General features: G+C 40.4%; 1 protein-coding gene across 1 annotated transcript in view; it reads left to right on the top strand.

The window, feature by feature from the left end:
- Positions 1 to 6,541: 6,541 nt before the first annotated feature.
- RGS19 (regulator of G protein signaling 19) overlaps positions 6,542 to 10,600 on the top strand; it is an 895,116-nt gene continuing 891,057 nt past the window's right edge. Inside the window, exon 1 of the mRNA XM_044090386.1 lies at positions 6,542 to 6,709. Within this exon, the coding sequence (XP_043946321.1) occupies positions 6,680 to 6,709 (30 nt within the window). The 5' untranslated portion in view covers positions 6,542 to 6,679. The remainder of the gene's footprint in view (positions 6,710 to 10,600) is intronic.

Genomic DNA, 10,600 nt, shown 5'->3' with positions numbered 1-10,600 from the left:
TAATATACTGCCCATAGACAAGTGGTCAGCAACATTTTCTAGTCAAACAGTTGTTCATTCATTAGTTCCAGACTTATTATTTGGGAAGAGCAACTTCCCAATTTGCAAAATATCTTTTTTTCCCTGTCCTTGTGATGGGAACAAGTAGAAAAACTGGCAAATTAATTTCATTCTTTCTAAACACATTTATCAAAGATGTTGTAGACAAGATCATACTCTGTTCTTAAATGTTTGTCACCCCACCTGAGTTTTATTATTTTAGTAATTGATCTTCAACAGCCAAAGAGATTTAAATGCTTAAGCCAAAAACGTGCTTTCATTACCATCATAGCTGAACAAATGAGCAAGCACAATAAAGCTCAATTACAAACCAGGTATTGTTTTCCAAGAAAAAAAAAAAAACTGGAGCTTTGCATGACAGATTTTCAGTGATAGAGACTCAGAATTTGGTGAGGCATGGACATCTTCATCAGACTGACTTGGTAAAACCACTTTTTGGATTTCATCTGCCATCCAGCTTATGAGGAGACATAGTAGTCAGAAACTATGTTTCAATCGCATTGTTCTTAGTATCAATATTACCCTCCGGGAATGCAATGTTTAAAGGAGTACCTTGTCAACAAACTAATACAAATGTTTCCATAACATCCATAGCATACATAACCAAAAACTTGAAATGCTGGCTCAAGACATAAAAACTGCTTGGCTCCCACTCCCACACACATCCTCTGTTGTAATACTGAACAAGCTAGAAAAGTGCTGCCTTATTCTCTGTTAGCATCGGACATCCTCATTTTCTTGATCATAATTCATTTACCATAATTACTGGAGTCCACTTCCTGTGCAAATCAACATTTAGTTAAGTACTGACGTTTTTAACTAAATCTGATGTTTTCATTCAGTTTTCTTTATGTGAAACAATGTCACGAAAGACATGCATTGTTTCTGAGCATGTGTTGATATTGTACTGACTTATGTGAGTGCATATGCATGTTTGCAGTAACGTTGGGGGTACACTTTTTAATAATACTCTGGCTTTATGAAGTTTACCAAGCAGAAATGCAGACATATAGACTGAGGAACAATGGAGCCATTGTCAAGGTTAATAGATGGATCCATTGGTTGCAGCATTTTCTGGTATGCAGCACTGTTTCTTTAAACCACTTTCACTGGCACCTAGCCAAAGGTTGTGTTTTTTTGCTTGTTTGTTTCTTTATTGTGGCTGTATGTTTAAATGGCATGCAAGGCATCATATTGTGATTCATTTGGCCACATTAAACAGCAGAAGTTCCCTCCATAAGCCTGGTTGTCTACTAGTCTGCTATTAGACAGATTTTCTCAGTAGGTCAGTAAGCTCTGCAAATGTATTGACATCTGTAATTCTATAATTAATAGTATAAATGGGAAAGAAGCATTCCTGAGTCAAATTGATAGTTGTATATTCACCAGCGCTGCTCTACCCAATGGGAGAAAATGAGTGAAGACCACCTAGGTGCTATATTCAGGCAGAGAGACCCCTTATAGGATCATATTTGTATTTATACATAGGTGTCTACTAGGCTAATGACCACAAAGGCCTTTTTAAGCCTATCCGTGCATCTCATATCTTTGACAAGTTCTGATACCCCTGATAAGTATAAGCAGGGGCTTGAGAGATGAAACATTTACAAGCAGGGGCCTTGGAGATGAACAATTTTCAGGCTGTCTGTGTCCATTAGAGACATGGGTGACAAACCGGGGTGAATTTCTGGTTCCCCATCCAGTCGTCCAAGTTACATTTGAATTAGGTTAGGGAGGAAGTCTGCTTCATAGGTTCATAGGTTCATAGGTAGGTACTAGGCTATCAGCCCTAGGGCCCATACAAGCCTAGCCAAAAAATGTACCCTGGCTTTCACCACCCAAGAAAATTATTTTCCTCTGCCCCTGTTGAGCAGAGCCACAGAAGTGATCCCTGGGGTGAATTTCCTATTTCCCATCCAATCATCAAGATTTTTCTTGAAGAGTGCTAATGAGGAGCTCTGTTTGACATAGCTAGGTAGTCTGTTCCAGAGTATGGGAAGTCTCTGGGACAGGAATCTATCCCTCCAGCATGTTCTGTTTATTGTGGTGACAAGGTTTGGGTCCCTAGAGTGTGTAGCTCGGAGGGATTGGGATTTCTTTAAGTGGAGCATGTCCAACAGCTCTGGATTTGATATAGCTTTGTATGTTAGGCAGAGATCGCCCCTGACTAGGCGATATGCGATGGAGTAAAGCTGTAGTTTTTTGAGACGGTCTGCATAGGGCATTTGTTTGAGGCCAGTAATCCTCTTTGTGAGGTATTTCTGTGGACTTTCCAGTTGTTGTAGATGTCTTGTGAGGTACATACCAAAAGGAGCATTGTACTCTATAATGGGTCTAATGAGTGATGAGTAAAGGGGAACAATGGCCTCTTTTTTTCTGGATGACAATCCTTTTGTGATGAGATGAGCCATGTAAAAGGATTTCCTGACCACTGTGGTGATGTGATTATCAAAGGAGAGGCTACTGTCCACCTGTGTCCCAAGGTCTCTTATCACATTTTCGGCATTAAGTAGACTACCAGCTATGTGGTAGTTCATGGGTACAGAGTTTTTACCAAAGGGAATGACAATACACTTTTTGGCATTGAGCTTCAGGCCATGGCTTTGACACCAGGTATCTGTCTTAGTGAGGCCCTTTTGTAGTTTGTCCACATCGTTAGGAGTTTCGATTATGGCTCCTAGTTTGCAGTCATCTGCAAACTTTGTTAGCCAAAGACCTTCTGTGTTGGCCTGCACTTCAGAGAAGTAGATACCAAATAGGAGAGGACCCAGGACTGAACCCTGTGGTACTCCACTTGTCACTGGTCTGATGCCAGATTTGGAATCCGCTACTTTCACAGTGTGGGTTCTGTCCGTGAGCCAGTTTGGCAACCCATCTTGTGACATAGGGATTTATATCTAGTTTAGTGAGCTTATCTATAATTCCAGAGTGGGGGATAGTGTCGAAAGCCTTGGTGAGATCTAGATAAGCTGTGTGAACCATTTTACCCTCATCTATGGCTTTGGTGACTGCTTCAAAGAAGTCAGTCAGGTTTAGGAGACATGATCTGCCTTTTACAAATCCAAACTGGGTAGGGCCCAGAGTTTGGAGATTACCAATGTCTTTGTTTATGAGTTCCACAATGATATGTTCCATGGCCTTGCAGACCAGGCTCGTCAGGCTAATGGGGCAGTAGTTCTTGGGGTCCGTATTGGCTCTCCCTTTGTGGAGTGGGATAACCATCGTGGTGCGCCATTCAGAGTTAAGGCTATGACTGAACATGGTACTTAGGTAGGTTGCCAGTTCATTCTGTAGTTCATGTAGAACGCAGCCTGGGATATTGTCAGGTCCCATGGATGCTGTGTTCTTGGCTTTGGAGAGTGTGTTTTTTACCTGTGCAGCCATGATTATATGAACTTTGCATTCTTCCAGTATAGAGATGGGCCCTCTAGGGGATGAGAGGGGGGTAAAGTTAGCACTGAACTTATCTGCTAGGATGTTGGCAATATCAGTTGGTTCTGTATATTTAGTGTTATTGTGCTGTAACTCAGAGCAGATCTGAGTGTTCCCATTTAGATTCTTGACATAGCTATAGAATACTTTGTGGTTGTCTTTAGAGTCAGTGGCAATTTTGTTTTCGTAACTAGCTTTGGAGGATTTTATGAGGGATCTCAGCTTCTTACTGAGGTTGACCAGGGAGTTCCTCCAGTCATGGGATTTTACTCTTTTTTGCAACAGTTTCTTTCTTCTGTTGTAGAGTATCATATGGAAGGGAGCTTGTTCTAGAGAAGGGGTAGTCTTTGGGAGACATACCTATCTCTCCAGCATGTCCTACTTATATCACAGGCAAAGTTAAAGTCTTTAAAATGGGTAATTCTGGTGCTGTTTGTTTTACAGATATGCAGGAGGGTCCATCAAGGTGGGGCTAATGATGCATTTTATGCTGGACATAGCTCTCCCCACAACAACCTATAGGAGCCTGAACTCAGGTGTTGCATACACTTGACACCTGTTTACAAACAGAATTGTGCAAAAGCACACAGCACTTTAATAGAAGGATGTCTTAAATACCCTTAAAATGCTGTATCAAAATTCTACCCAGTTAAAGAAATGATAACTCAGCTCAAGAATTAATTGGTTAAAATGTGTGAAGAAACTGTTTTATATTAAAAACATACTCCGAGAGATATATTTGTATGCAAAATTCAAACTGCAAAAATACAGATGCCCATTACAAGTGCCATAAGGCACTTAGGGATGTGTGCATAATACAGATATTACCACTTGTCACCTTCAGGCAAGTACCTCACAACACTGTTGTCATGCACAATTATGTTTTTAAACAGGTGTCAGATCTATGCAACACTACAACAGCAGTCCTTCATACATATTAACTTTCTGAGGTAGTAAGCATTTTGGATTTAGTCTAAAATAATTGTGAAATTTTTAAATTTCAGTAATACCTGTACTGCATACTGTTGTGATTCATTGCATATATATTATATGACTGAGTGCACATTATTAGAGAAAGTTGCCCTGCCACAAAGTTGATTGTGAGGCCTGAAACTTAGTATGTGTTTTATACCAAAGCCAGTCTTTGGCCAGGCGGACCTATTTGGCACAACAGACCAACACTCCACAGGGGGTCCCCCTGCTCCAGTGTATGACAGTTTCATTATGCCTTAGGTGACCTAGAAGACTTGACAGAGAGACAGACGGACACTACAGAAAAATGCAAGACATTTTCCTATTAGTAGTCTTTCTTCTGCAGTAGCTAGTAGTTTTGCTGATGGAGTGAACTACATTTCCTATCATGCACTGCACTGTGCTAATGTTACTAAACTAATGATATTAATACTGCAGTATCACACCACTTGTATTGCTGACTGTGTTAGCTGTTCAAGCTCCCTGAGTAGGCAGTAGTTGCAGCTGATTTTAACAGAATTACCAACCCAAAACTGAGGTCAGATGTCTGTGTACCATTTCATTTACTGTCACAGGAGATAGTAAGATCAGATTTAATGTGAAGACTCACAATAGCATTGCATTTCCTTTGTTTTTCTTGCTGATGTGGGGTATATGATTAGTTGCTAGAGAAAGTCATTTATCTTGGCTAAAACAGAAAAAAACAGTAAAAGAAGCACCTTGATACATAGCTCTACTTCATAGATACTGTAGTTTCATAGTCACACATAAAATGGGGGAATAATATTGGTCTGATGAGCCACTCCAATGGTGTTGAGGGACAAAGGCCTGACTGCATCCCAGCTGAACTGGGATCAATTAGTGGTTCGAGGGACTGATGGAGCACCAAGTAGGGATGGGCATTCCTGTCCTGGGGGGGGGGGTGTTACTCATTGGTGACACTCCCTATGGTGAGGTGTGGTTCAAAGAAGGGAGTTTTCCTCAGACATGACCAATGAGATTGGAAGGCAGGTAAAGGGAATATGGGTATGATATATAATTCAAAAGCAAACAAAAAGAGATCAGACAGAAGCACAGATGGCTGAGTCCCCAGGATGCCCTTAAGATCTGTGAATGGACCCAGCAACACTGGAAGAAGTCTGGAAGAGGGTAGCAGAATGGCTGATAGACCACAGCATGGAGAGATCTGGGCCAGTAATAATGGGTTCCAAGGGGACCAATAAATAAACAAATGGTCCGGTGAGAGCCAAGTACAGCAGAAAAATTGTCTCGGAGCACCTGTATTCCATGCCCTTACATAGTGCAATAGTTATATATTAGAAAGTAAATGTACATCTATGAGTTTATAATGAATAATCAATGGTGACACTCAGAAAAACAGAAAACATCAAAAAACTCATGAGCAATTACCATTAACTTTTTTCAGTGATTTTAGTGGTAATTATCATAAATGTAAATCAATAGGCAGCATTTGTGATTACAAAAAGTAAAACAAAAACAGCTTTTACATGAAGGGCTTCCACCAACCTCCATCACTTATGTGGGGGATCTGACCCACACCCCTGGAATTTAAATATATAAACTCCAGGGTCACACAAACTCAAAGAAAGGATTAAAGCCTTTGAATTATGTAACAGTTTATCTAATGAACTCACAAACCACCAATAAAAAACATCAGTGTTTCAGCATGCAATGAAATGTGTGCAGCTATAAATCACATAACAGCCATGTCTGTGTGTGTGGTACATGAGCATGCAATATTGTAATAAAAGATACAAGGTTACATATTTATTTACTGCTTTAATAAATGGTAGTGCAAATGACCAACCCCCCCCCCCAACACTCATCTTGCTTTTATTTTTTAATTATGATGTTGCATCGGATAACGCTGTCAGAGACTGGTGCTGTCATTTGCACTATACGTCTGTTTGCATGTTACAGCGTAATCACTTTTGTTTCAGGAAAGGAAGGACAAGGGGAAGCGTGGTTGTTAATCTGAAGCACTGTGGGCTGCAGTTAAGCTTTGTTCTTTTTTTTTCTTCTTGTTAACTTGGGAGGAAGTTTCCCCCTGTGACTACGCCCAACAGAATTTGAAATACTTTATAGCTCACAACTTACAGTACAGCAGCTACCAACTATCCTGCAGGAACTTTACGGAACCCTTGAAGGGGCAAAGCAGGGCAAATTAACTGCCAGAGGGCAAAGTGATAGAAAAATGAAAGAAAAAAGTCAGAAAAGCAAAAAGGTAAGAGAAGGCAGATTAAAAAAGGAACTTAAATATTTTTAGCTGTAGTCATGAAAAGCATTGTTTTATAGAGCAAGAATAACATTTGTAATGAAGGCTCTTTGCCAAGTAGATGCTTCAGTTTGTATTAAAAATTTGATAATATTTTAGATGTCTACCAGAGCAAATATTACTTCCCTTGATTCATTATCTGTTCAGGTCATGCAATGTAATCCAGATAGTCTCCAGACCAGTGTTTTTATTTATGTATTTATTCATTTGTATAGCAATCCAAAAATGAAAGCAGCCTTGGTTGACATATTGAAATTCAATTTTCCCAAGATTTTCTTAAGCAAATCATCTTCATCATAAACAACTATGCAAAGTTATGCTGTTTAATTAGTTAGTGGTCAGTGGCTGGAAGAGGAAAGCAGTCAGTCAGCAGCAAGGCTTGAAGAAAGCAAAGGGGAAGGAACTGTATTATACACAACAACATTCTAAAAATATATATTTTATAGGGCGTATGTATTTCTTACTTCCACAAAGGTATGCAAATGCAGGTACTAAATTAGCTCGTACACGTTTTCCACCAGTGGAAGCTGTCATTATTTGGAGGATTTCAAGCTTTTACCTTTGTTTATTCAATTGTGACTCTCAGCTTATGTTGACATCTGACCTGTGTATTGAACTGTATCGCTTACATTGTACTGTAATGAATGTAGTTGTCAGTCGAGCTTTTACCTTTACTTATTCAACTGTGACTCTCAACTTATGTATACAACTGCATCTCTTGTCTCTTCTATTGTATGTATTTGTTAATGTGGATCTTTTACCCGTGGGCCTGCACTGAAAATGGGCTCACTTTGGCCCAGTGAACCATTCCAGTACACAAATGCAAATAAATAAATACATTTCAGTGCAGGTTGTAACTTAGTTAAGTTGTTTAGAACAGTTTGGTTTTAATATGTTGCAATGTATACTGCTGTCACACAGAAATGTATGTTGCACAACAGACTGTAAACTGCTGTCAGTAACTTCCAATAATAATCACCAACCAAAAACAATGCAGTTGTCTACGTGAACTTGCACATACGTTGTTGAGTTACTTAGCCAGTCAGTTTTTCTTAAATAGATTCAGAACTGTATAGTTTTTTTTAATTATTGAAACAAATATTGGTTTTGTTTAGATAGCTTACTTGGAGTCATAGAGTTTGCAATTAGAAGTTGTGGGAATTAAACCGTCAGTCAACAGAATATTGCACATTTGGATCTAAAGGTAGATTATATAAGGCATGGCTAAAAAATACTCCAGATTCTTATCACAGTAGTGTTTCATTCCAATCAGATATTATAAATGGCTTGTATAACTGCAGCACCAGAGCAGTAATTAGACAAACTGGTGACCCTTTGTCCTTTAATAGGTGGGACTTACATAGGTCTGTGCATCATAGTGGGGGACACACACATAAGCAGAGCATTGCTGCCACAAAGATGATTACTAATCATGAATACTATGAGGGTAAGGAAACTGCACGGTTATGATGTGATTCTGATTTGTAATGCTCGGTGTCCCACATTTTAAAATGAACCATTATGTGTTGCAGTTAACTGTGAAACAATGGTTAGTGTTTTATCCCTATGGAGTCAGTGATGACAGTCTGAAGGCCATTCTAGTAGTTAATGGGGATTGAAATAACAACCTTCGATTTTAAGATATTGCACAACATAAGATGCAAGTAATGTAGTCAACAGTAATTACTCAGTTTGTAGGTTTTAATTTCTATTTTGCCACAATAGTGATGCTTTAGGATTAAAGCCAAAAACACAGCATCCATGGGACCGGACAACATCCCAGGCTGTGTTTTACACGTACTTCAGAACGAACTGGCTCCCCACTTAAGCACCATGTTCAATAATAGCCTGACATCACGCTTTGTGCCCACTGAATGGCACACAGCAACAATTATCCTACTCCACAAAGGTGAAACCACCACTGATCCCGGGAACTATCGACCTATTAGCCTGATGAGCCTGGTCTGCAAGTCCACAGAACATATCATCATGGAACTCATAAACAAAGACATTGGTAACCTCCAAACTCTGGATCCCACCCAGTTCGGGTTTGTGAAAGGCAGGTCATGCCTCCTGAACCTGATTGACCTCTTTGAGGCAGTCACCAAAGCCATAGATGAGGGTAAGTTGGTTCACACAGCCTATCTTGACCTTGCCAAGGCTTTCGACACCATCCCCCATTCTGGAATTATAGCTAAACTCACTAAACTAGGTATAAATCCCTACGTTACAAGATGGGTTGCCAACTGGCTCACTGACAGAACCCACACTGTAAAAGTTGCAAACTCCAAATCTGACCTCAAAGCAGTGACAAGTGGAGTACCACAAGGTTCCGTCCTGGGACCTCTCCTGTTTGGTATCTACTTCTCTGAAGTACAGGCTAACACAGAAAGCCTCTGGCTAATGGAGTTTGCAGATGACTGCAAACTAGGAGCCATAGTCAAGTCCCCAAATGATGTGGACATCCTACAGAAGGGCCTCGCTGAGACAGATGCCTGGTGTCAGAGCCATGGCCTCAAGCTAAATGCCAAAAAGTACAGTGTCATCCCCTTTGGTAAAAACTCTGTACCCATGAACTACCACATAGGCAGCAATCTACTTAACACTGAATGTGTGATAAGAGACCTTGGGACCCAGGTGGACAGTAGTCTCTCCTTTGATAGTCACATTGCCACAGTAGTCAGGAAGTCCTTCTACGTGGCACAACTCATCATAAAAGGGTTCTCATCCAAGAAAAAAGAAGTCATTGTTCCCCTCTACTCGACACTCATTAGACCCATTATAGAGTACAACACCCCTTTTGGAATGTACCTCACAAGACATCTGCAGCAGCTGGAAAGGCCACAGAAGTACCTCACAAAGAGGATTACTGGCCTCAAACAAATGCCCTACACTGACTGCCTCAAAAAACTCCAGCTTTACTCCGTCGCATATCGCCTACTCCGAGGTGATCTCTGCCTAACATATAAAGCTATGTTGAACCCAGAGCTGTTAGACATGCTACACCTAAAGAAATCCCAATCCCTCCAAGCTACACGCTCTAGGGACCTAAACCTTGTCACCACAATAAACAGGACATGCTGGAGGGATAGATTCCTGTTCCAGAGACTCCCCATACTCTGGAACAGGCTACCCATCTATGTCAAGCAAAGTTCTTCATTAGCACTCTTCAAGAAAAATCTTGATGAGTGGATGGGAAATAGGAAATACACACCGGGGATCACTTCTGTGTCTCTGCTTGGCAGTGGCACAGGAAAATATCTTTCTTGTGTGACGTAAGCCAGGGAACTTTGTTGGCTAGTCTTACGTAGGCCCTTGGGCCGATAGCCTAGTACCTACCCATGAACCTATGAACCTATGAAAACAGTGGGGCAAAATGTGTAAAATGAACTCAGTTTTAAAGTATCCTAGACAAAAAGTAACTGCATGTGAGGCACTGACCTTCAAGAAGCAGCTTACTGATGTTTGGACTATTTCATAGCAATAGTCTGCAAAAGCAGGACATTAACTAATCTTTCAGCAGTTGAAAAAACGTATCCATTGCTGTCCTTCAAGTCCATTTTCTTTCTACCTTACATAGTCAGACTTCATAATCTGCACTTTATTTTTCAACCGTATCTGTGCATGTAATATCTTCCATTTTGCAGCAAGACTGGCCAGCAGATTCTAAGTAATTGCAAGCAGGCATTAAGTGCTTGGTCACCTGGTTCTGTGAAAAATACCTGCATGAGGGTGATGACTTTGCTCCTGCAGCTTTCTCTTTATACCAACATCTTGGTCTAAACTCATAACTGTTCTCTGTTTCACGGAATGGGGTAACTTCTTACCTGACTTCGTTAA

Source organism: Protopterus annectens, chromosome 12.part0 (assembly GCF_019279795.1).
Source record: "Protopterus annectens isolate FY-2018-M chromosome 12.part0, PAN1.0, whole genome shotgun sequence".
Taxonomy (NCBI): domain Eukaryota; kingdom Metazoa; phylum Chordata; order Ceratodontiformes; family Protopteridae; genus Protopterus; species Protopterus annectens.
This window is presented reverse-complemented; position numbering and strand designations above follow the sequence as displayed.